The sequence below is a fragment of the Neolamprologus brichardi genome, chromosome 18 (assembly GCF_056152115.1).
Source record: "Neolamprologus brichardi isolate AB-2024 chromosome 18, ASM5615211v1, whole genome shotgun sequence".
NCBI classification, from domain to species: Eukaryota; Metazoa; Chordata; class Actinopteri; order Cichliformes; family Cichlidae; genus Neolamprologus; species Neolamprologus brichardi.
In genome coordinates this window covers 13,571,147-13,597,275 of record NC_142121.1, presented here as the reverse complement: position 1 = coordinate 13,597,275, position 26,129 = coordinate 13,571,147, and the positions used below count along the sequence as shown (strand labels likewise).

General features: G+C 39.7%; 1 protein-coding gene across 2 annotated transcripts in view; it reads right to left on the bottom strand.

Moving 5' to 3' along the window:
- LOC102782250 (guanine nucleotide binding protein (G protein), alpha activating activity polypeptide, olfactory type) overlaps positions 1–26,129 on the bottom strand; it is a 52,623-nt gene that overhangs the window by 15,361 nt on the left and 11,133 nt on the right. Inside the window, exons 1-5 of one of the 2 annotated variants that reach the window (XM_006792305.3) lie at positions 24,644–25,508; positions 24,285–24,357; positions 23,239–23,293; positions 22,955–23,074; positions 13,753–13,850 (exon numbers count right to left, since the gene is read on the bottom strand). In XM_006792305.3, the coding sequence (XP_006792368.1) occupies positions 13,753–13,850; positions 22,955–23,074; positions 23,239–23,293; positions 24,285–24,357; positions 24,644–24,782 (485 nt within the window). In that variant the 5' untranslated portion in view covers positions 24,783–25,508. Of the gene's footprint in view, positions 1–13,752; positions 13,851–22,954; positions 23,075–23,238; positions 23,294–24,284; positions 24,358–24,643; positions 25,509–26,129 lie in introns of those variants that run through there. The other variant, XM_006792304.3, reaches the window with a different exon arrangement.

The window sequence follows — 26,129 nt, the reverse complement described above, 5'->3', positions numbered from 1 at the left end:
ATTTTTAAAAAAGTGGACAAAACAAAGTGGAAGGACTTTGAAACTTAAAATATTCACTTTTTGTAGTCCATCTTCAGAGGTACACCACCATACTGCAGAACCATGTCAATGGCATCAACCACCACATTATTAAAGAAGCTTTTTGAGTGCAGTTGGACTCCCTGCACACCACAGCTCTCTCTTCCCATGTCCTTATTAATTCTTTCCTTGATCTCCTAATATTTTCTATCAAGGTCAAGATAAAAGTATTAAGTAACTTCTTGAACCATTCAACCAAAATCAACAGCCACATTTTAAGTGAATGGGAGCTACGTAAAATGTTGTGTGATGCATGCAAAGAACACACCAAGTCAGGCAGAACTTCAGAGACAAAGTGTTGGTTGTGGCAAAGTTTAAAATACAAAAACAAAAACATACAACAACAACAGGGCATTAAACCACAAGAATAACTGAAACAGGTGTGGCCCAGGTGACACACATCAAAATGAAAATGATGCTTTACGACCAAGTGGTAAATGCAAACCACTGGTGAAACTGAGGCAGCCTTATTTAAGCTATACACAGGGATAAACACATCTCACACAATCAAAAAATTCAAACCACCTTAAAACGCAGCAGGATAGTCCAGATATTGTTTTAGATTAAATCATTCACCTGAATGGTTAATAGTTTCTGCCTTTGCTAGTTGGCAGCTGAAATGCTAGCATGTAAAACAAGCTCATATTTCATTATTTCATTAGTACTCCCTCTGTCTCGCATAGAGAACCACAAAACCCAGCTCAGTTCTGCAGTTTTTTATTATTACAATGGTTTTTTTTAATCTAGTATGTCTCTGGACTGTGTCAGAGAAAAACTTCCATAAAACCCAACAGATGTGTGGACATCAACATGCAAGGTAAGAAAGTCTACTGCTGCCAGCACTGCTAGCGTTAGCCACACTCTAAAACCAATCTGGCATCACCTGTGTGTGCCAAGCTTGCCACAATTAACCCCACATTTCAGCAGCAATGAAAACGACTGAAGTGAATACTGAATAAAATGTGATTCAGCAGTTTCACACAACTCTCAAATATTGTGCGGACAAAGTTTAGCCTGCCCTCAACTTTTATCTTTTTGTGGATTACTTTCTTAATTTTGGTTAATGTTCTTTGACTAGTAAAATAGTCACCAGGAACATCCCTCGTACAAATTAGTTCCCTCACATTCCTGTGATGCAAGCAGATCAGGGGAAATGGAAGAGACGTGATTTGATGTGTTTGTGATTAGTGGGATGAGTGCATCGTGCCATTATTTTCCCAGTTAACAAGTGCAAAATAGGGTCAGAGGACTCAAACAGGTATCACAGATTATTGTAGTAGGGGGGAAAAAAACCTTACTCAATGTACTATTTAATAAAATTGTATCGGGCTAAATAAAGAATGCCTAAAAGATTGATTTTGGATATTTTATAATATATAAAGGACTTTATGGTTTAGTGAATACCTGCCACAAGGCAGACAGAACTTTCTACCTAGAAAAAAACAAAACACTGGGCACACCTTGGCTTCTATGAGATGAGAGCACAATAAGTCTCCTTTGCTTTTCATTAGGCCAACATATTTGAAATATGTCTATCTAATCAAAGTTGTGAATTTGAAAGTAAACACCAGTCATAAAAATCAGTGACACCAATATATCTGAAATGGTTCTTAAAAAAAACATCTCAACTGCAGCTCTGTCAACAAATCCTACATCCATTTCAGTCACAGCAACAGCAGCAGAAGCAGCAGCACTACAACTACTAGTAGTAATCTTCTGTGAATGTATCATGTCTGGTAAAATGGCACCAGATGCATTTTTATAACAAATACAGGTGTAAAGTAGAAAATATTAAACCAAGTTTAAATGTAACATTTTTTAGTAATGTCTAACATTTAATAATACACCCAAAAACTGAAATATATATAGTCGAATCTTAAAACCCACACGACTGAGAAAATGAAACAAGGAAATGTAAATCAACTGATTACTTTGTATGGGCATTATATTCCAGTATTCACACACGGAGACTATTTCATAACATGCACATGTAAGTACATCTGTAACCTGTAGCAGCTGTGAAAGCACATCAGCAGAAGAATTACATTTCTGAATAAATATTGCTTTAGTGGAGAGTATCAGTCACTGAAAAACCACAACAGGAAAAGAAGAAGAGGAAGAACCGGATGTTCGCTGGTGTAGCATATTCTCTTTTCGTGACCCTCTTAGACTCGGGTGGGGGGGTGGAGGGGGGGATAGCCATGTCTACGTGGTTACTTTCAGTATAATAAAGCTGTAAAATCTCAGGTTACAAATGCCTGCAACAATAAATCACCCAACCAAGTGTTTACTTAAGTTAGCCTCCAAGCTACCTCTTTTAGCTCAGCCTGACAAAACACCCTACAGCTCAAACTGTCAACAAACCGCTGTGACACCAAAAAAAAATCTCTATATAAAAAGGTTTCTATTAATAGCATTGTGTCCCATTCTGACCACGTTCCACAGGAGGTGAAAGGTGAGGCTTGTTTGACTAGTGGCTGAGGTGGAGGGAGACCTTTTGCCTGGGTGTGGCTGGACACAACTATCCTCTGGACTCGCTGATAACTGGGCCTGCATGCTACTGAACGCATTGAGGCCAACCTTGAAGCGGTGCTCTGAGGGTTTGAAATCCCCGTGTGTGACAAAACATGCTAAACACACACGGTCATGTGCTCCCTTGTAGATTCTGCATGGCTCAGAGTCTGTGTGTAGCTCACTCTGCTAGGCCTGGGAGAGAGTGTGGAGCCGATGAGGAGGCCTGGTCATGATTAGGCAGCAAAATGTATCCTCGCGTGTCAAACCTCACTTTGATCCATTCAGCTTCCCCTCTGTCTGTCTCAGCAGTGAAAGAAATGGTTGAGCTGTGTGGGTGTGTGCGTGTGTGTGGGGCAGGGGGAGACAGAGAAAGCAGGGAAGCATATGAGTGCATTCATACACTTACAATGATTTGTTTTATGTCAGGGCATTAAGAGAAAGTATAGTCAGGAAGTGTATATTCTCCCTCTCACACGCACGCACACACACACATATACAGAAACACACAAAACCAACACAGAGGCGTTTTGTGTCTCACCTTCTGCTACTGACCTTCCCTTTGTTTACAGCGCATTGCCGGGATACTCCCTTTGATTCGGCTTCGCACACGTGACCCTAGCCAGTTTCTGCTCTGCAGTGCTGCTGCTAAAAATAGCCTCAGCTTGCCCTGGCTCCACAGCTAGTTTACATAAGCTCTAAGGGGGGTGGGGGGAGAAAAGGGAGCGACATAGGGGGAGAGAGAGGAGGGGGAGTCTCAGTAAAGAGAGAGCGATAGAGAGCGAGGGGGAGAGAGGAGGAGTAAAAAGGGGGAGGAGAGAGGGAGGGAGGGGATGGGATCTATGGACAACCATTCCACAATCTCTGAGCAGGGAACCTGCAGCGCCACTGCTGTCCTCCAGCAGACTATGCCTTTACACTCCTGGTCAACAGCAGGGGGTGTGTGTGTGCGTGTGTGTGTGTGTGTGTGAGAGAGAGAGTGTGAGAGAGAGAGAAAGGTATTTGTGTATGTGTGTGGTCGGCGCACACAGTAACAGACTCACAGATATCCACCATTCACGAGGCTCGCTCTGTCTCTCTGCTGGACGTGCATTTTAACCCAAAAATAAAAAATCTATTTATAGCCTCCCCACCCCCCAAATCTTTAAGTGGAGCATAAGTTCTCATCGTCCTCTGCAGCACTGCTTACACTGAGCTTAAAACCACCATAGTGATGATTTACTTTTTTCATACTGTACATTACGACACAGATTTACATGTTAGACACTTTAGCCAGAATGTATATCAGGTGCTATGGAAATGAGTGGTGTTTCTAATGTGATTCTCCTCAGGCTAAAAGAAGCTGTCAGAGCCTCTGGTCTCTAGAAACAAAAATAAAAACACATTGGCAGTGTAGCCAATCTTGTGGCATGTAGCATGCAACGCTGGGCAGCTTTAGGCTTTCTTAACCGCTTTCAAATGTCCACCCAGGCTGGCTGTTTGAATCTATAACTCAACGAATAGACAAAACAATTAAGTTAGAGGAAAACTAAAATCTCAGGCACACATAGGGCATCACTTAAACATCTTCAAAAAGCGGTTAACACACAGACACACATACACACACTCTCTCTCAGGGAAAAGGCTTGGCATGTGTTCTCATGTGCTCCGCAACATCCTCTCTGCTATCGCTTTCTGGCCTCAAGAGACGACTGAAAAGAGAGAGAACGGCTCGGTCCCACAGGGGGCTCTAACAACCTTAAGGACAGTGGTTTGTGTAGATGGTGTCCCACCGAGGTTCCAGCAGATCTGATCCTACATTTCAGTGCAAAACCACTCGTTCCTTTCCCTCAAATAACTCACAGATACAGCCAAACACAAACACGCACAGTTCCATAGTGCGTCCTTTGATTATTCCTCAGTCAGCTGACAGGAGGGTCATCTGATTTTAACAAGCGACACAAAGGTTTTTGTTAATCTGGATTATGGTCTTACATGACTCATTTTACGTACAAAGTATTTAATTTTTTTAATTAGTAATGTAGCGATAATGTAAATGAAAAACAGAGCTAGAAGAGTTTTAATTTGTTTGAAACCATTTAAAATTTGTTTACCAAGCATTTGTGCCTTAAAAAAAAAAAGAAGGGAAAAAAAGTTCTAAAATTACAAAAAGGAAGAAAAAAAAAAAAGATAAAGCCTTAATTTTTTTAATGCCTTTAAATGTTCTTACCCGAACAACAAGGTGTGCTGTTTCTATGGCCTGTTTGGTGGTTGAATCTAACATAATGAGGAACATTTGTTTGGTTGTTTACAACTTTAGAGCTGGGAAATAGAAAGAAAAGAAAAAACTCACACCATAACGCTACCAAAATGTTCCTCTTCCTCATTCATTTCTTCCTCCAGTCCACTTCCTACCTGTCAACAAATGCTTCTCTATTTTTCCATCAAAATAAAAACTACTGTGCCGTTGGGATTCAACTCTGTCGAATTCTGGCCTGATACTGTACTTGAAATTAAAGTCAGTTGATGTTTAAACAAACATCATATGTTTAAAAATTTTCATATTTCTGTCTGACTCCAAGTACATGGGTTTTAAAATCCCACCAAATATTAATATCGGTGTGAATCATGCACACAAGAAGTTTACAGTTGTCTCAAATCTGAAACATGCACATGCTACGAGTTTGAAAACACAAAGGCAGCAAAACTTTAAACTGTGATGCATCCAGTTTCTTGCACTTTAGCCACACTGTGCAGTGAGAATAAAGGCAGAAAGCTGAATTGAAACAAATGTGGATGGTGGAGGTTAACTCAGTAATATTTGTCAGCAGCAGTACGTTAGCTGACGTTAGCCTCGAAGGCAAAAATATTTACCACTGCCTAACAACACTGCTAATCCAGGACTAGCGGTGTATGTGAAGTTGTGTTGTTGGCACATATCACAAATCCTCTTCTCAACAGCCCAACTGACAGTTGTAGTAGCGTGTTGTTTCAAGGCTGCCGTTTCAAACTTTCATTTCTGTCATTTCTTTCAGACTTGCTTCTCTCATTGGCTGTTGTTAAAGTAATCATAACTATGTGGATTTTAAGTCTTTAGACTGTTGGTGTTTCTGGAAGTTCTGTAAATCCTCACACAGCCAGCTTATCTAGGTTTGTCATCAGCACTGACAAAGGTCCCAAACCACTCCGCTGAATGACGGGACAGGTTAATAACGCCCAAAACTCCTGGAGCCAAGTCAAAAGAAGAGCTCCAATAATATATCAGACTAATATTGGCAATGGCCAACCCATCATCAGTGGGATTGTGCAAAGAAAAGCTTAAAAACTTCAAAACAAGTCTACTACATTGTTTGTAAAGATGATTCCTCTAGAAAAAAAAAAAGAAGAAAATATAAAACACACAAAACAAATAAAGCCTGGAACATGTATCTGGATCAGCAAAAAGGTTTTAGAAACACTCATCTCAGCCAGAAATTCAGACATTACAAGTAAAATACAAGTCAAAATTGATGCAACAGCACAGATAAACCAACACTTGTAGCTTTTGATGATAGGCTGACATCAATCCATATGACCAGCAGTAGAAAATACCGCTGCATCTTTAGCATGACATGTTCTTACAGCCATCATGGTAACAGACTCACAAACCTCATGGACTGTGGTGACAGACCAGTAACGTAGCTTTCATCCCGTGTGAAAGAAAATCTTCATAGTGTCAGTGTCATACTACTTAGATGATGCATAAATTTAAACTGTGAAAGTAACCCGAATATAACTTATGCAAGCAGCAATCCATACAAATCAACAGAGTCCGCGAAGGTTTAACAGCTTCCAGGGGGACAAATATTTCTTATGTGATAAAAACAACTGATCAGAATAAAAGTTCTTACACTGAAACAAACACAAGTAGAGTCATTCAGACTCATCATTATAGGCGGTACATCAGATCAACTAAAACATTAAGAATTCAAGCAACTTATTGGTGACACAAAAAAGCAGCAGTGACATGCAGCCAGTGTATAAATATCGCTCTCTCTGGCTCTTCCATGAACAGAAGAGGCTCCTTATTGAGGAGAGCCACTGTTTGTGAAGCCTAGCCCCTCTGTTTCTGTAGGGCCTTCAGGGGCTGGGGCTGGCTGACAATGCCAACCATTCTTAGCACTTTACAGCCCCAGATGACTGTGTCAGTGGCCCCCAGGCTGGTGGCAGAGTCCCGTGACCAGCACTAAACCCCAGCCCCAACCTCAGCCCCAGCCTAGTCCAAGAGCAAGATCAAGCCTTAGACTTATCCACCCACAGTCAAGCCCGATCTCCGGGACTCTGCAGGACAGTTGGATACCTGTCCCATCCCAGGTGTGCCTCTGCTGTGGCCATTTTCACAGCACAACATCCTAACCTGATTAAACATGCACCACATGTCAGTCACAACAAAAATCCCACTTTTAAACCTAAGAACCTGAAGCTGAGTTCTGAAACTTGCTTAAATTTAAAAAAATTAAAAAATTCTTAGTCAAAGCAGGCATTTTCACATAATTAATAATAACTAATTAGCAATTATATTAGCAACTAATTTGGATTTTTGTTTCCTGTTTTGGTACTTTTGACTTGATGAATAACAACTTAACTCTGTTTCAGTTTAAGAAACACTAATGACCTTAAAAACAAGCTGGTATATATATATATATAAATATATAAGTATCACAGACTGTGGTACAAAGTCAGGGTGTATTATCAAAAGGTGACTCCATCATTTTCCATTTACAGAATAACTAACATGCACTATGCTTACATATGTTTACAAATATAAAGGTGAGTGTCTATGTATTATTTTAAAATTTGGAAATAGCAAAAAAAAAAAAAAAAAAAGCATAAAATCTTAACTATACCTATATCAAACCACCTCTTTATGAACTATATCTTTTGTTGCTGTTAAACCATCTAAAAAAAGATTCAGATTCCTTTTCATTTGATCAAAGAACATTTGCCTGTTGTTTGTTTCATAATCCATATGCTAAATCTCTTAAATTGTGCCCCTAAAAAATATATTATGATCATTTAAAAGACTAAAAAAAATAGACAGACTAATAAAAAAAAAAAAACCTGAAATGAAAACAGAGAAAGAAAAAAACAAAACAAAACACAAAACTATGAAACAATAAGACATTACAAAAACCCAACTCAATTTGTGAACTATAATAAACACACAAATCTTAGCATTAAATTATTGTGTTCCTGTTGAGACAAAGTCACCAGAGGAAGTACATGGTTGGCTGCTCTGAGTTTGTGGTACATTTAAAATAAAAAAATAAAAATAAAAAAAAACCTCTAAGGCATCTCAGGCTTCATCCTCATTGCAGGAATAAGCCCCAACTTGTTCACAGCCAATTTACTCAGTACCACCACCATCCAGTGCAGCTCTCCTCTGGCCCAATCCTGTTTGGCTGCTGCAGCCCAACATCCCAGCCATCATCAAGCACACTAACACGAGAGTTTCATACCAGCCTAAACAGCATCTAGCACTGGTATGATGATGAATCTCAACATATTATTTGTGCCATGTTTTGTGTCATATTTGCTGTGGGAACATTCACCACAGCAGCAGGCCTGGGAGTTCAGATCTGCGTGTGAAAAAGTGTTTGATTTTGCCGTTGACACATCCAAGGCATTGCGATGGAACCAGCCTGCCGCAGCTGAAAATAGCTTATAATCAATCAGCTGGCAGACACATATCTGTGCTCTTAAAACGTATAAATGTGCAATGCAGAGGCCAGATCGATGGGTGACAGGATTCCAAAAACATCGATATGGACATGCTCTTTGGCATAACAAGCGCCTGCCATCGGCCCGTACTTATTTCCTGTGCCTCTGTCCGATGGGCCATCCAGCGTTAGGCTGGCTGGAAAAAATATATCTGCCAGTGGTGCAAGGTCTGTGAAGGACAACACAGATGGAACAGAAGAGGTATATAATCCGCCCTTGTAAAATCTAAATATGACATCTAGCTAAATCTAACCAAAATGTGTTCTGGTGGCATTGTTGCAAAACCACAAAGCGCAAAGAGCGAGCTACATACAGGTTATTTTCTTTTTGCTAAACCTGCATAGTGACTGATTAGCAAAACTAATTGCTATCAAGATCAAGGAGTCACCAGCACAGCCCCACTAATCAGCATGGTGTTTAAATATAAATAAAAAGAGAGTAAGATATGAAATAAAACTGAAATAAAAGTCATGACAATGCGGTTTTATACTATGTGAGTGTTACAAGCTTGTAATACAACTTGTGCTGACGTTTTCCAGGGAGAATCTTAGTATACTGCTAACATCAGAGGTAATAACCATGAGCAGAAAAACCTGCAAATAACCAAACAAGTTTAGATTCTCCCGCCATCTGAGGAACTGAAAACTCAAGTGAATTACTTTAAACGGCAATGTCCCCACAATCGTAGGACAACCCGCATGACCTGATATCCCTGTGGCGAACACACAATGTTGGTCCAGGATCAACACTGCAACCAACCAATTACATTATCTGAGAATTCAGTTAGCGTTACCTGAGAAGTTAGCTAATACTGTTAAAAACAACAACATAAATAACCCAAATTTAACTAACAGCAAAGTTAACCTGAATATATACCTGTTATATTGAATTGATTAATAAAGTAAATACTTTAAATGGTTACCATCTGTTCCAGGAGAGAGCTTTTTTTCCTTTTCCAGCATATTCCAAACTTATGACATCACAACAACACGATGATGCAGGAACAACACCAGCACAGAGAAATCAGATACACCAGGACAACCCTGTTGTATTCGAGCAGGGCTAATGAAGCTAGCATGATTGTTAGCTTTGGTTGATACCATGTATGCCTCATGAACTGTGGAAACTTTGTGGTTTGATCAGGAAGGGCGTCCAGCATATAACTCTCATATCTATCAACCACTTGTTACAAGGGAGCAAGAAAAAATAGCTTTCTTTATATACTGAGTGCATGTGTGTCACTCTGTGTTCATACCAGTGTATGTGCTTCAGTGCAGCTAAATTCGCTCCGTTTCTGTTGATCCATTACATCTGTTTGTGTCACTTCTACTCTACACTGCATTTTAACACAGCCAAAAATCACATTAAATCTCTTCTCACATAGTTTTCTTTTCCTAGTGTCAATCAACAAAACAAGGTGAAATATTGACTTTAATGCAGCCATCAGAGTCAATATTTCCACCAATATTTTGACCACAGAGCGAACAGAGGCAAGCCATTTACCAGGCCGCTGCTCTACACCGCTGAAATCCGGATTTCGTGATCTCGATGCAGTCTGGCAAAAATCTAACCCTGTTCTGAGAATGAAACTGTATTTACACATAAACCAAAGTGTCTCAGCTCTGTATAATGCGCTGCACTAATTAAATTGGCTATTTCTTTGTCACTTATTCCTCTTCCTAGGGGCGGAGCCAGTAGCCATTCCAGTTCAATTCAAAGCTACCCTCAAAGTTCAGATATCTATAGTGGGAAAATATGAGGCTAACAATAATGTCCCATAATCTACCACAATAAAGTGGTAGATTATGGGACCTTTCAAAAGCAAAGCCTAAACAACAAGAGACATTCACAAAAAAATAAATAAATACTGATATCAAAACACAAACATTTGATTTAATACACCCAGTCTCCAACAGAAGGACCTATGCTCCCTTTCTTTTAACCCAGTTGGCAGCTGAAGCAGTCTGCCACAACTTCCAGGATGGTTACTCAGAACAGTTCGTGGTCATAACAACAATAGGTGTGCATGTGTATATGTGTGGACCTTTACACAGACATGTCTGTTGCCATGTAGGACAGAGTATCTATGAGAGTTCATACAGAGGTTAGAACCGAGAGGAAGTAAGCGAGAGGCTGTGGAGTCTGACAATTTCCAGCCTTCAATCAAAACACACGGCTCAGGCAACACAGGGATACCGTGAGGTTTCTGCTGAAAAGCAAGATTTAGGAACATGGTGCAAAAAGCCTAGCAGTTATCAAAATGGTTAGACCATTCGTTTTATTTTCAAGATTTAATATTTCTGTTTATGTCAAATAAATTTACAGCACCACAGTTAGATTATTACACAACTTTATCTTTCAAAGAAAAAACATTCTGAGATGAAAAGTCACAAAGCTTTAAGTTTAACAAATAAGGTAATGTTTATTCTAAAGATTTTATTTTGTGATAGACAAAACAAACAGTAAAGCAGGGGCGAGAGATGGGGAATATAACAGCAAATTGGCCTGGGGCGTACTCAAACCCATGCTGCTGCAGCCTTCGGTACATGGGGCACGTGCTAGAGGGGCGCCCCAATGATGATTCCTTGACCAAACATTATTGTATAACTGCCCAAACAGGAGCAGAGAGGCAGAGATAGGAGGATAAAATGACAGGCAGAGGAGAGCAGAAAGAATGAATGATATTTTTGTGGAGGAGGAGGATGAAAATAGAGAGGGAAAAAAAATCTGACTTCAATCATTTGGCAGTATTCCCCCCCCCCAATTCAAAACAGTAGATGTAGGACAGAAAAAGGCATAGCAACCAAGTTCAAAATCAATACACACAACAGAGAAGTCACACATGAAGCACTGAAACACTGTATGCTTTTCATTGTCTTCATTTTACTGTGTTAATGTTTGCTCATGTCACAGGACAGCTGTATTATCAGCGCTCGGGCTAGCTGCAAGCCTCAGTGGTTTCAGTTATGACAATATTCCTGGAGGTTTCAACATTCAGAAGCATTTGCAGCATTTGTGACGAGGAAGTAACAAAGATCTGAAATGTTTATGGGACCACGATATTAAATGATGTCACCATGGCACTGGGATACGGACTAAAATAAACACAACATGCTCTTTTTTCTTTCTTTCTTTTTTGCGCTGCCCTACAACACGCAGACTGACTCAGAGCAGCAAAGACAAACACAGGCCGTGTGGACTGTAACAGCTCCACCTTACAGATTCATGTGACTCTCTAACCATCACCTGACTTTTTCTCTTCTTTCTATGGACGCTCCTCACAGGCAGGGGAACAACAACAAAAGTTACATTAATGTTCGAGGAACAGAAGATATTTAGGGGAAAATTAAAAACTCTCTCTACACTCCAAACATATGAACACACCAGTCACTGATGTAGCCTGCTTGTGACCTAGAGTTATTAGTTTTGTATCTTCTAATGTGTTTTAGCTTTGAATTCAGTTTGGCTTCAGTTAGTTTCCAGAGTGGGCTTGCTTCTTCCAGTTTTTGTTAGTTTTAATCTTTTCAATTATGAATATATATTTTAAGGGACAGGTATTTAGGAAAATTGTAATAGATGTGACATTACCACACCACTGTAAAGACATCCTAAGAACACTTCCTCTACATTTTATATTAATTCACTTTGTAAGTTCATTTATCTATTTATTTATTTTTTTCCCCAAGTTTAGTTTTTTTTGTTATTTGTTTGTTTGTTTGTTTGTTTGTTTGTTTGTTTTTGGGGGGGGTGTCAGTTAACTGGCAATGTTTTACCACACCTAGATTTAGTTTGCAGTTTTACTTTAGTTTACTGTAATGACCTCGCTTTGATCGAACCCTCAGAGATAAAGGGAGCCAACCTTTGGGATGGGAGGGGACTCCTGAGCCCACAGCATGTACATATCCTCATATTTACATGTGACTCCAGAGGTGAGTCAGAGGGGAAGCAGAAAGAGAGCACTGTAATCAGTGAATCCTTTTGCATATCCAAACTTCCTTTTACAGGGAACAGAGGGGCCCTTCCTAGTGTACAACCAGCTCCCTATGGTGGCCCAAAGTGCTTTAGGAGCCGTAAAAACAATCCGGGACTCTCCTCAAAGTGACAGCAGTTTCAGCACCCTGCACACTGCAGTATCAGTACTTACTACATCTACAGTTCAGCTGGACTAAGATCGTAGCTGCTACACTTTACACTGTTATTTAGTGAACCAATCCGAACGTAGATGTTTGCCTTACTTAAACAGTTGAAAAATACTAGCTTTTTTTTTTTCCCCCCCCTGCTCTAGCTTTAACTAGAGCAGGGATAGTGGCCTAACAAAGGGACTAATCTGGCCCATCTAATGGACTGGCAAATTGTAAAAGTTGCTATTAAACAAGACCTATATGCTGGACAGTATTTGGAGGATCACTTCATGAGAGCCCAAACTGTTCCTTTCATGTCTACATCATTGACATTATAGATAGCCAGCCATACAAAATCAAGGAATGAAAAAAAATTAGGCATTTTTTACTGTTATTATTCCATTCAATAACAAAATTCCTGTTTGTTTTTTTTACTTTGTTTTTTCCACAAATTAAGAGAAATTCTCACCTTTTTTAATTATGTGAAAGAGCTGCCAACTAATATGTTTCTTAGAGCACAGTTAAGCCAAAGCCCACTGACAGGTTTCTTTGATTTTCTACATAAGTATTTCTTTACAATTATTTTTCTCAAAACTGCACATCTCAGGCTGTACATCAGTTTTGCAACAATAACAACAACCACCACCACAATAACGACAACGATAGCAATGAAAACAGAAGACTCTCAGAAAGTTTCAGCTAAGCTACTTTACACCAAAAAGAAAGAACTGATTTAAAGGCATTTAATCAGTTATAGATTGCAGGAAACAGCCGTCTAGCCAAGACCAAATTTAACTTTATGTGGTTTATGAGCTAAACTGAGTTTGACACCCCCGAACTGCAAGATTACACCATCATTACCTAATTACAGTTTTCAATAGAACAGCTTCAATAAATTTAACACTGGAGCATCTTAATACAGGTCAGACCAGGCTTTGCATATTGCCATGGAGAAAAGCCAAACACACTGATATGAGGAGAGATATGCTAAAATTTTCCAATGGACAGCTACAGCTCTTGCTCAATTTGCCACACCCAGAGTAAACATATCTTAGCCACATTCATATACGACATGACACCAACAGACACTGCAGAGCTTTCACCTGAAAGGCGACAGGGGGAGAAAAAAAAAACAGCCCAAAAAACCAAGGGGGTAGATGAAGCAGAGATTATAATTTGCAGGATGAAAAACAAACCAGGTCCTTTATCCTTCCCATTTATAGCAGCACAAACCACCAAGTACATAAAAGCATGTGCTCATGAAGTCAACTCCGTAAAATGTATTATGAAAGTTTGAACTCACTATTGTGCACAGTCGATGAGCTGGTATTCATTGGACCTCTCAAAGCATGCTTTCACTCCTTCGTCGTCCCACAGCTTCTTTGCATGATCAAAGAACTCCTGAGAGGGATTAAAAAAAAAGTTTTAAAAGCAAAAAAAACACATCAAGAAAAACATTTATATACAAGTACATGTACAGTTAAATGAAAAAGAAAGTGCAATTTCTTTTAGTTCATCTGGTCTTCAACAAGTCTTATAAATAGGTACAAAACATGACATTAAATATTATTCATTTAATAAAAACCAAGACATAAATGAAAGAGCAGTGTTGGAAAAACTACGTGCACCCTCACTGTGTCTATAGGAATTAAGAGAGTGAGTAGCAGCCAGGTGCTGCCAATCAAATGCACTTGATTAACTTATGACTATTAATTGTGAGCAACTCAACAAAAGCAAACGTTTTGGCTTTTTCGTGGTCTCAAGCATTTAAGGATGCTGCCCAGCAATCCAGGAAGGGTTACAAGTCCATTTTCAAAAATATAATCCTTCCCAGGGAGAAAGATTATGCACAAGTTGCCAATCTTCCCAGGAGTGGACGTCCCAGAAAATTCACCCCAACTTGAGACCATCAAAGTCTCAGAGAAGTTGCAAAAAACCCATGAGCTACATCTCAGTCTCTACAGGCCTTAGGCAGCATGTTAAATGTTAAAGTTTATGACAGTAGAATTAGAAAAAGACTGAACAAGTATAGCTTGTTTGGAAGGGATACCTGGTGAAAGCCTCTTCTCTCTAAAAAGAACATGGCACCGTGGCCTAGGTTTGTAAATTTGCATCTGAACAAACCAAAGAACAGATGAGACCGAAGTGGAGAGCCTTGGCCGTAGTGCACAGCGAAAACCAAACAGAATATCAACACAAACACCTCATACCAGTTGTCAACCACAGTGGCGGGGGAGTGATGATTTGAGGCTGTTTTTTTCAGCTGCAGGACCTGGTCACCTTATAGTGATTGAGTGAAACAGTGACGATCCATCTGACAGCTGGAGCTAAAACTGCACCATGCAACAGGATAATGATCCCAAATTGCCCACCAAACAAGAATCAAAGCGTCGCAATGGCCTGAAGTCTAAAACTTAACCTGACTCAAATCCAAAATTTCTTGACAATGACATCTAGTAGTAGCATCACGTGGAAAATTATGAAAAAAGTTAATCGCTAATAAAGGTGGTTCAACGAGTAATTGAATCATGGGGCGGACCTAGTTTTTTACGCATGGTTTCTGCATTTTTGCTCAGTTAAATAAATAATAGGACAGTTTAATATATCACGTGTCATTGTTCACCTGAGGTTGTGTTTAAATAATTTTAGAACTTGTAAAGGACCAGTTAAGTTTTTTATTTGTATATCATGTCCTGACACATACATTTTTCTCATTCTTTATATAAAAAAATAGAAAGAGGTTGCAATTCTATCCTGTGTATTATGACATTTTCCAAACGTTCTCATGTTATTTCTGAAAATACAACTTTTTCTAGTCATGCTGCAACCCAAGCATGTTATTTCCTGACTTGAAACGTATTTAGCCTAGCTTTGGGATACCTGTTGGGATACCTTTGCGTAACCTCCAGTTTGCAAGAACAACATTCTCTCAGCAAACATGAAAGCACATAAGAACAACAACAACAACACGTTGCGGGTGTCCACAGCTCTCCGTGTCCACTAACAACAAATACATTCACGACCTTTAGCTTTGCGCCAAAAACAGATTTCTTAGAATCGGTTTCTACTGCTACACGTAGCAAAAGCCCAACCCTATCTTTAACCCTTTAACCCCTGCTGTAAGGTAATGTAAGGTAAGTAGGTCATCTAAATACCTTCTGATATGTTTTAGTTCTCCCCTAATGGACAAGACCTGAGAGAACAATTTAATAAAAAGAAAAAAAAAAGAAAAGAAATGATGATTCAGATATTGGAAGTCCGAGCTAGTCCGAACACTACTGTGTCACTGTAGGGACATGAAGTGACAATTTATGACATTGGAGGGTGGAATTAAAATTGAAATAATATTGGATTGATGCAATCATTTACTGTAAATCATTTCATTACCATTTCATTGGTATTAATTAACTGTTAAAAACCCACACCATCTGACTCCAGCTGCATATTTGAGGTGTGAGAGTTCATTTCATTCCACTTGGCACCACCAACAAAACAATATGACTTCCTGGAGAAGCTTTCACGTAGCCATCAAGCTAATTCTGCGCAATGAGAGCGGGGATGCTGCTGGCTAAGTGTATTCACTGATCATCGTGTCGTCCAATGTTATTGCACTTTGCATTCAAAGTCAGGGCTTCAATGACCTGACGCATGACATTACACCTGGAAATTTAAAGCAGGACACTGCAAACACTTTTTGGCATGAAAAAAAAAAAACGAAAAAAAAAAAACTTTTTTTTCTTTAAATAACCACTTTGTATAAACATCTATCAAGAAAAACATACTAAATCACACAAATCACTAAACTGAAAGTTACATATACACAGTACACACACACACTTCACCCAGACCAAATACTTTTCTTCCATAGCTGGAGACAGTCACCTCAAAATGCAGGAGCAGAAAAGAATTTCTCACTCAACAACATTTCCTACATAACTACTGGACATGATGAAAACAGCAGGTCTCCTAGTTTGTTAGATCTGAATCACACCTATACAAAGATATGCACCATATATTCATATCCATGCTTCCAGGTTTGGTTTTCTCTTTTCCACCCAGTATATATATATATATAAGAAAAATTGGTTGGGTTTAACATACTCAAGCTAAATGTTTTAGCTTGAAAAATAGCTATAAAAATGAAAAGTAAAGTAAGAGTCTTTGAGCACATGCACCCTTCCCCCCAAAAGTCTGTTGTAAGCCAAGAAAATCCCTAGCTTTATGTTCCATTTTACAACCTGTTGCAACAGAAAGGACAAAGTTGTAAACTAAAATGCTAACAAACACCATCTGTATTAGTCAATTAAGAGATTAGATGTTACACTCACTGTCACAATAGAGACTACACAGTTCAGCCCCTACTGTCACTCTGTAAGGACTGCTGTGGTATCTTAAGTTTTCATGTTTAAATTACAAAACTACAAGATGACGTTTAAAGAGAAGAGAAGGTCAGAGTGAACTTAACTGTTATGTCTCTCTCCATTTCATTAAGTCTGTCTGGCGTTATCTATGTCCTCCCGCCAATCTAAATCTAAAAGCAACATGAGAACATACGTCTTGCATGTACGCAATTTTGCTTTCCCATTCAATTCCTTGATCCATGTTTATGCAGGAATTTCTAAAAACTTTGTGTAGATCCTCTAAAGTACATAAATATAACCTGCACTTCTGGTGAATGAAATCCATCCATCTATGATGTAAATGCACTTCAGCTAATGAGAGAAACTCATCAATGACTTTAAGACACTTTCCAGGAGTCTCTGTTCGATCTAGACAGAGGTGATTGGGCTAATATTCCTATTCGCTGCTTGTCCACATGTCTTTGAAATGGGCTCCTACTCCAGCATGGAGGCACCACATGACTCTCTGCGCTCAGCACTGGCTCTTCGCTGTGACTGGAGAGAGGGTTAAAGTAGCCCCGAACCAGAGAGAGAGGGGGAGAGAGAAAGGGAGAAGGGAGGCTGATAAATGATCACATGCTCCGGGAGATCTCCTCTCGGCAGATCCGGTGATTCAGTTAAACATGGAGTGGGGGGGTTAAAAAAAAAAAAAAAAAAGGACTGATCCAGTCCTTTTGTTATATATGGCCTTACACTTAAGGTTTTTCCTCACTTGTGCCTTTGATAAGACTTTTGATGCAAAGCTGTTAGCTGTTCTATCAAAATATGCAACATAACACATTGCACAACTGTGGATCTGCTTCCTGCAGCACACAGTTTACCTCTTGAACAAAAAAAAAAAAAAAAAAGCAGCCATATTTGCTTTCTGGCCTGTGTTTGCGTTCACCTCGGTTTCAGTCGAAATTCAACCCCCAACTGAACCAGTATCAGTAAGACAACACTAGTGCTGGTGCAGGTCTCATAGAAGAAACATTAAGGGGTCTGAGACCCTAAAGAAAGGCTCAAAAAGGCTGGTGAGTGCTGAAGCTTGATGGAGGGAGGATGAGGGGTGGAAGGGGCAATAAGAAGGAAAGGAGAAAAGAAAAAAAAATATGGTCCTTAGGGCTCTTTTCCACAGAGGCGTGTGACACTGGGTCTTTGAATAAATGCAGTGTGTGCTACAGTGCCCTACAGAGGAACTGATAACACAGAAAGAGACCAGGAGGGAATTTGCTAAAACACAAGTTTTTTAACCCTTTCCTATGCTCTTCCTCCCACGCCATTTCCACCCCCCCACTCTATCGCCAGCCTCAAGATACTGATCATTTCTCAGCCTCTCAATGTTAATAAAGTTTTTGTGATGTAATCTGTCATACAGGTCAGGAAGACCAAGAACAAAATGGCCTACATTTCACTTAACTCATCAAAATAAAGTTGTAAAGCAAATGGCTTGCATCTTCTGTCGCATGGGAACACTTAAATTCATTTGGGTTACTTTATAGATAGGCTTTTGACCTGTAATGGCTAATAACCTCAAATCCTTCCATACATAGCCAGCCAGACAACCAGTTGGCTCCTCAGTCAGCCATTGTCACCACATTTATTGAATCTTGGTATATCAGTGTTAGATAACTGTGCTCACAGAGGCCTGACTTTGATAGGTTATCTCAGTAAAAGAGTGCAGACAAATTTAGCCAAAAAAAAGAGTGAACAACTGTTCAAGACTGTTCTTCATTTTCCAGGGCCCGGCTCTAAACTAAATGATATATAAAGCGTTTGCAGTCCGGGCCCAAAGGTTCTGTAACAACCAACCCGAGGAAATCAGGTTGTTGGAGTCAGTTGCCTCCTTTAAGTCATATCTTAACCCATGCTTTTATCTGTTGTCTCTTCTCAACTTGACTTTTAATTTGCCTTTTGAACTTTGTTTTATTCCCTAAATTTTGCAAATTCTGTTATTATAGGTTTCCAATTAGTAACTATTACAAATGAGCAGAGTTTGCTTTGTTTTGCTGGTCCTGTGAGGAACTTAATAACACAAAGTCCTAAAACAGTAGCTATATAAATAAAGTTTTTTATTGTTATTTATATAAGATTTTTTTTAAAAAGCCCTCCAGGCCACCTTTTGCCTCTCTGTAAGGATCCTCAAGTGATGAACTGGAAAAACTTCAAGGACTTCCCATGTTCCACTATAAAGATAACTACAACGGAAACTGCCCTTGATGTCTGTAATGGGGAAAAAGTTAAGCACAAAGCAGTTCCAATTACTTATAGGAGGAATAATCACAGGTTTGGCCTGTAAACCGATATAAGATGACATTAAATCATGTTACACACTCACTGACAGTGTTCCACAAGTTGAACTGAGGCAAAAGATATGAACAGTGCATCCGTACAGTAACTCTGCTCCAGCTTAAAGAACAATAAGGTTCACCTTTAAGAACAGACTGCAAGATATAAAGTAGCATTTTGGAGGCTTGATTCATCAGGGTGTAAATAAGTAACATTAATATATTTCAAATATGTCTAACAGAAATAAAACTACACAGTGCTAAACAGAGACCGGGGCTCATTTGAATTTGCTTCACTTCAGCTGACAGACACTGTCAAATGGCTAACGTTGCCACCGCAGTGGCATTTGTTTCCATTTGCATAGATGACCGTTTGTATCCGTGCTTTCCTTTCCATGGGTCTACTGTTATCCAGGGCTACAGTCGGAAAAAGTTTTCCCTCCTGCTTTGATTATTAAGAGTAAAGGGCACGAGAGCCGAGCATGTCCACTGAAATATGGCATAAATAAAAATGTCTCTCAGTTTTCCATCAATATGCAAAAACCATACAGGATGATATCCATTGATTAACAGAAGCAACGTCAAAATTTCCACCAGCAATACGTTCAACAGATCGTGACACAATGCGACCACAGCTCTGAGGCTTGTCGTCTAATACAGTCGTAACTGCAAAAATCTTCCGTCTACGCCCTGACAATGATATCAATATATAAAACCCAGTGAATTTAACTGTATTACTTGATAAACATAAACCAAAACAACAACAAAAAAGTCATATGGACCCAGCCCATGGTGTCAAGTGTCAATGATTAAAAGACAAATGGAATTTTGGTGGCATTTTGGTTTACAGTGCACACACAAATTGGAAACGGGTCGCTTTTCACCAGCATGTCAGCAGGTCTGAGATTCCCAAATAACAAAGGGGAAGCTGGAAAAGATTAAACGATCTGGAGAAAACTAAGTTTGAAATAAGCACATTTTCAGGTTAATGGGAATTAAAGTAGTTTACAGGGAAGGGGACATCATTTGGTGCATGTTATTTCTTTAGCCATCACAGCGTTACTTATTAATTAAGAGAAATGTAAGAAGTCAAAGGTTATTGTGTACCACTTCTCCACAACACAAAACATGACATCATCTGTCCAAAAATATGCTTCCACGTTTCAAACCGGCGCCAACAGATGAAAGCCACAGGTTGCCGATTGGCCGTGTTCCTGCACTGCTGTATTAGATATCACGCCTAGTGGCACTAAGTGACAATGTAGTGGTGACACTGACGGCACAAGTGAAGCCTGAGACCGATGACAAGCACAGACGCTCCAAACAGAGCCATGTTGTTCCCTTTGGCCTGGCCGGGCCTGGGAACTCAACGCCGACTCTCCCCACGGCCCCGGCCCTCACACAACACAACACCAAGACTACTGCAGGCACTCTCACTGTGGGCCCCAAATGCCTTTAATGGTTATTCTTGTAATGTCTGAGCTTAGCACAGTTGCAAGATCCAAAAAAAGAGCATCTTATTCCAGATAGCTTCAACATTAGCAATGAAACCTTATCAGAAATTCATTGTAAAAACATACAGCCAAGAGAGATCAAACCCACAAATAAACTTATGTCCATCTTGTCTTATATCTCCATATAACTGGCAACATTTTTAGAAGCTGAAATTGTACAAGGATCGAGAACAGCAGTAAAAGTTTACAGGGGAGAAGCTCGAAGTGAGCTATTTGTTTTTTCCTAAAATTAACAGCGCCACTTGGGTCTAAAGATACAGGAATGCATACAGAAATAGGAATCAATTTTAAGACTTCTTAATAAGGACAAATGGATACCAGTTCCACAGGAGAACAATACCAACTCTAGCGTGTGTGATGTAGTTTTATCTCTTTGTATAACAACTGACCGTCTATCGCGTGAAGAGTTGCCTTAACTTATTCTTAACAATAACACTGTGGGTGGTTCATCATGCCCCGTGTCACTAGTCTTTGGACCAGAAGGAACTGCAAAGATAAAAGATTCTACTGGCAACAAAGTTTTCCAAATATCAGCAGAGGGTTGATACTCTTCTAGTCATTATCTGTAACTTGATTGTCTTAAATCCCGTCGTCTCGAGTTAAAGTTTCTGAGCACATCTTGAAACCATTTCAAAACTCAAAAATTGGAGCCATATTCTTTTACTATTTCTACATTTCCTCGTCTGTCTAGCTTCTTCTTCTCCTCCTCTCATTGTTTGTCAATCCAAGATAATTTAAAAAAGAAAAGAAAAGAAAAGAAAAGAAAAGAAAAAAAATTCTGACTAGAGAAATGTGAATCAGGTGACACTCCGTGCCATCGTTTCAGTTCCAAGGACTGGTGTAGTTCAAAACCTTTTGGGAAGCTTTTGACAGAGCTTAAAGTCAACTTTGCTCAGTTTGAATAGCATTATTTCACTTAAGCAGTTTCCTGTAAGCTCCCCAAATACACAGGAAAGGGAGAAACTAGCATGATTTTGCTTGAATCTAATTTTGAGCTGAAATCAGAATAGAGCAAAGGACGGCTAATAGCTACACATTTATTAATGTTTCACCGTGTTTATCTCAGTCCTGTTATTTATTATTTCACTAATACATACCAATGCAGTATATTTCAATTCTTGAATGCATCTGCAGCTCCTCTACATCCCTCCACCCCAGAGTATCCAGGGTTTTTTTCAGAATTTGGAAGCACAGCACACAGAGTAAGTAAACTTTTAGAGTTTAAACCTCTAATAAAGGATCCCTAACTAGGCTTTCTATTATGTAATTCGTTTCCAATTTGCTTTAAAATTTTCCCATGTCTGTTCTACTTTATTTTAGAAACATTAGAAACCTTGTAATGGTGTGCGTTCTCGGTCAGGCCTCCATGGAAAAATAGATTTTAATCTTTAAGGGACTTCCTGTTTAAATAAAGGTTAAATTAGAAAAAGTTGCATAGCCTGATTTTGCCTTACGATTCCCAAATTCTTCCTTAAAGTGAGGATTGCAGCTTATATCCGACTTATATCGGCAGATACTCAAAGCCAAGGTATCAAATCGGAAGTGGAAGTATAGAAAGTTGGATCAGGGCATCCACAGTTAGGACATATGTGAACTGAAAACCTCGGACAAGTAAATATAAAACTTTAAGACATTTCATGACCTTACTTTTCTTTTTAAAAATCTTTAAAAATTCCTAAAGACCCTCAGGAACTGTGGTTCCTGAAATTTCACACCACTGGTTAAAACACAAAGCTGAGCAGCTGAAACATAAACTGCACTCGATTCCCCTGAAATAGCATGTCAGTGCTTTCTCGCTCCTGTTAACCTGAATTAACAATAATAAAATTCAAAACGTCCCTCTGTGTATCTGTAGCTCTGTATCAGTTTGTTATTCCTGTTCTGTGGCACTGCACACCCAGTGTCAAACAAGGAACACTTTGAGAATTATGTAAAACATTATCTACATTTCCAACACATGACCTCGTGTTATCGAATGGTTGATCGCACACTGAAAAGATGTGCTCCGACTAGTTATCATTTCCATACTTAAGTTCATATCCTGCATAGTAAACACCTTGCCCTTACCCATAGGGTAGTTATGAAGGGGTGTGTGTGTGTGTGTGTGGGGGGGTGTGTGTGTGTGTGTGGGGGGGGGGGGGGGGGGGGGGAGTCATATTGTCATAAGGAACAAGAAATCACAGAAGAAATACATGATTAGGTGTGACAACTTTGATATGCACAGTTGGAGAGACAGCAAATGTATACCTTCACATGCCATCAACCACACAAGACAAAAGCAGCACCTGCTCTCACACATACTCACACACGTCCAAAGGTCTTACCTGTGAATAGTCAAAGTCAGAGAGGGGTGCTATGCTTTTGATGTAGTCAATTCTGAATTGGTCCTCTGGGTTGGCTAGCGGGACTGGGGGTATTAAAGTGCTCATTGCAGACACTATAGTCTAAGGAAAGAAAAAAAACAAGCATTAAGCAGGATGAACACAAGGGGGTGGGGGGAATCTGATTGTAAGCCTGTATAATAATCAGTAAAATGGGATTGCAGAGGGATTCTGTGTATCAACAGAGACATTGAGCACATTTGGGAGGTGATGCAGATGAAACTCACCACTATGGCATCCTTCACGTTTTTCCGAATATCTTGGATTTTCTGTTTCTTTTCCCTATGTGGGGAAGACAGAACAGAGACATCCCACCACATTAGACGAGTAACACAGAGTAACAAATTAAACATACAGGCCATGCGCTGTGTCTCAGTATACGTCCCAGCACTGGCAAATACATACGCATGATTTCTTCCTACATATAGCATATTTTTCCCACACAATTTTCCACATTTTGTCAAACTTCAGGGCAGCAGGGGTGTAGTTAGAGTTTCTAAAAAAAAATCCTCTATTAAGACGCAGGGTTCCTCCCAAGTTAAAATGTGCATGTAAGCAATGAGTGTGCCACCTTGCTAAACCACTATTATTTTCGGCCATTTGAGAAATAAAGATGTATTTAAAGCTCAAGTAAATTAAACCCCCCTGAAATCCTCTTCGGTGGGCACCAATTATTTGTACATGTAGGTGGTGGGGGACCCTGTATATGACAATCCCACCCTCCTTCCCCCCAGATCTTGAAACTGCAAGATCATGCTTCCCTCAGTCAGGGAAATAAACTAAAAGCACACAAAAACAGGGTTTTCATATAGTTACATGACTCTGACATAAAGTGGGCCTGTTTAAAATAGCCCACTGTTAAGATCAATGCCATGCAAGGCCTTGCAGCAAAACAAATCATCAATAATAGGCCTGTGTCGATCACAACCTTTCACCCTCTCACATAAAACAGGAAACGGCAAATTATTTGCCATCTGTGTAACACTGACATCCTCACATATGTATGATAACTGTGCACGAAAAGAAGAGGGAGTGTGTGTGTGTGTGTGTAGAGAGAGAGAGAGAGGGAGAGAAGGAGGGGGGAGGACGATATTAGCTGGTTTGCATGGGAAACTGGGCCCAACAGGCGCTGCAGTGCCTGGGGAAAATCCATTCACAGGCTATCTTCTGGCCTCGACAATGTTATTCATTAAGAGGAGAGCCATAAAAATAATCATTAATGCGATATTTTTTTTCATGTTGGCGTTTAACAGGCGTACTGAGCAGCACTCACTCTGCGTTGAAGCCGTTGACGTGTAGAATCCTCATCTGCTTCACAATGGTGCTTTTTCCGGACTCTCCCGCACCTTCGAAAATACACACAAACACATCACAAAATGACCACAAACACGGACATCCTGATTAGCGTGAACCCCTTCCACAGCACCGCAAAAGAAAGAAAGAAGAAAAAACCCAACAAAATCTGGAAATGAAGCCAGTTAATTGTAGGCTCCGGAGCTTCGCTTCCATCAATATCCACCCCCATGACATATTATTGCAAGCGCTGTCAAACGGGGCTACGTGTTCGGTAAACGAAAGGGATTACGGTTAGCTCACATTTCAGACAGCCATCACCACAGAAAGCAGCCTTACCCAGTAATAAGAGCCTGTGTGTGGCTTTGTACGCTTGTCTTTCCTTTTGCAACTGTTTTTCTATCTTTTTATTAGCCTCTCGTTGTGCCTTTTCGTCGATGCGTTGATCTTCAGTCTTGCTGTTGCCCAAACAACCCATCTTCCGTCGCCCTAACCCTTCCTTGTGGAATCGTTAAAAAATATATATATATTCTTTTTAAAAATGAAACCTGGGATGATATTGCGGGTTTAAATGACACAAGAAGGAGTCTGGTGTGAAATAAAAAAGGTTAAAAAAATCACAGCGAGGCTTCTCCGTCGGAGGGAGGAATATGTTCCCCGTTACAATTCCGCTTTAGCCGCAGCCAACCGTCATCCAAACCGTTTGCTAGTTTACAAACCAAACGAAGAATAACGACTCGCTTCAACGGAGAAATCTAAAAAAAATAGACATAAATAAGAAGAGAGAGGGGGGATTCAGTTTCTGGGAATCCAGTCAACTGTTCCTATCGCGTTTCCAACCCCTCTCTTCTCTCAGTATTTTTTTTCTATCTGAATTTCTATCAGTATTTCTGTCTCTTTAACTCAGCACTGCCTCTCTCTGTAGCACCAGGAAGTAGCCGTGCACCGTGGAGGTGGAAAACAAACCTGCGTTAAACTGTAACATTAACAACCCGCACTCATAGAGCATTTTAGAACGTGTGTGCCAAAATACGACGAGCCATTCCAGATTTAGTCCGTTTGCTGTCCCGCTATCAAAGTAATCGAAAGAAAGTGGAAACCCGGACGCGACTCTCTCTCTCGACTGCTTTTGCAGAGGGGCTGGGTCTCTTCTCGTTGGCTTTCAGTCAGTGAGACAGCCCTGACCCTAAACTGGCAACCCAGTTACAGCGACTGTCTGCGTGCGCAATGGGCTTTTACCTGGCTGAGGTTTTTACAATAGACTACAGGCCTGGCAACACATCACAGCGGTCGCGGGCAGGGGCGTTTCTACGATTTGTAGGGCCGATGTCAAACTACAGGCCCCACCGGAAGTTAGACTGTTTGATAAAAGAAAATACATATGTAGAGAAATGGGGCACAAAGCACAGTGTTTACTAATATACTATTACTATAATCCCAATTCAGTATTTATAGAGAAGTTTTAGCATGCCAGTACACTAAAAATTAGTGTAAAAAGTAAAATACTCATTAACCAGAATAGTTAATTATTGATTAATGGATCATCTTTAATTTTGTTTTTCATGTTTGTTTGTTTTTTTTAAAAAGTTGAACAGAAGTCAATGATTGTGGGAAATAATAAGAATAATAAGAATAAGAATAAGAATAATATACTGAAAGATCTCTGGTTTAAATATAGAAACTTTCAGTGTTTTTTTTTTTTTTTTTTAAATGTAGTTTTCAGTTTTAAAATTTCCAAAATAGCTGTTTCTCTGAATAGGTATGGGCCCCACTTTAATGCATGATTGTGCACATCACATTCATTTTGCAGTTACAGATGATTTTA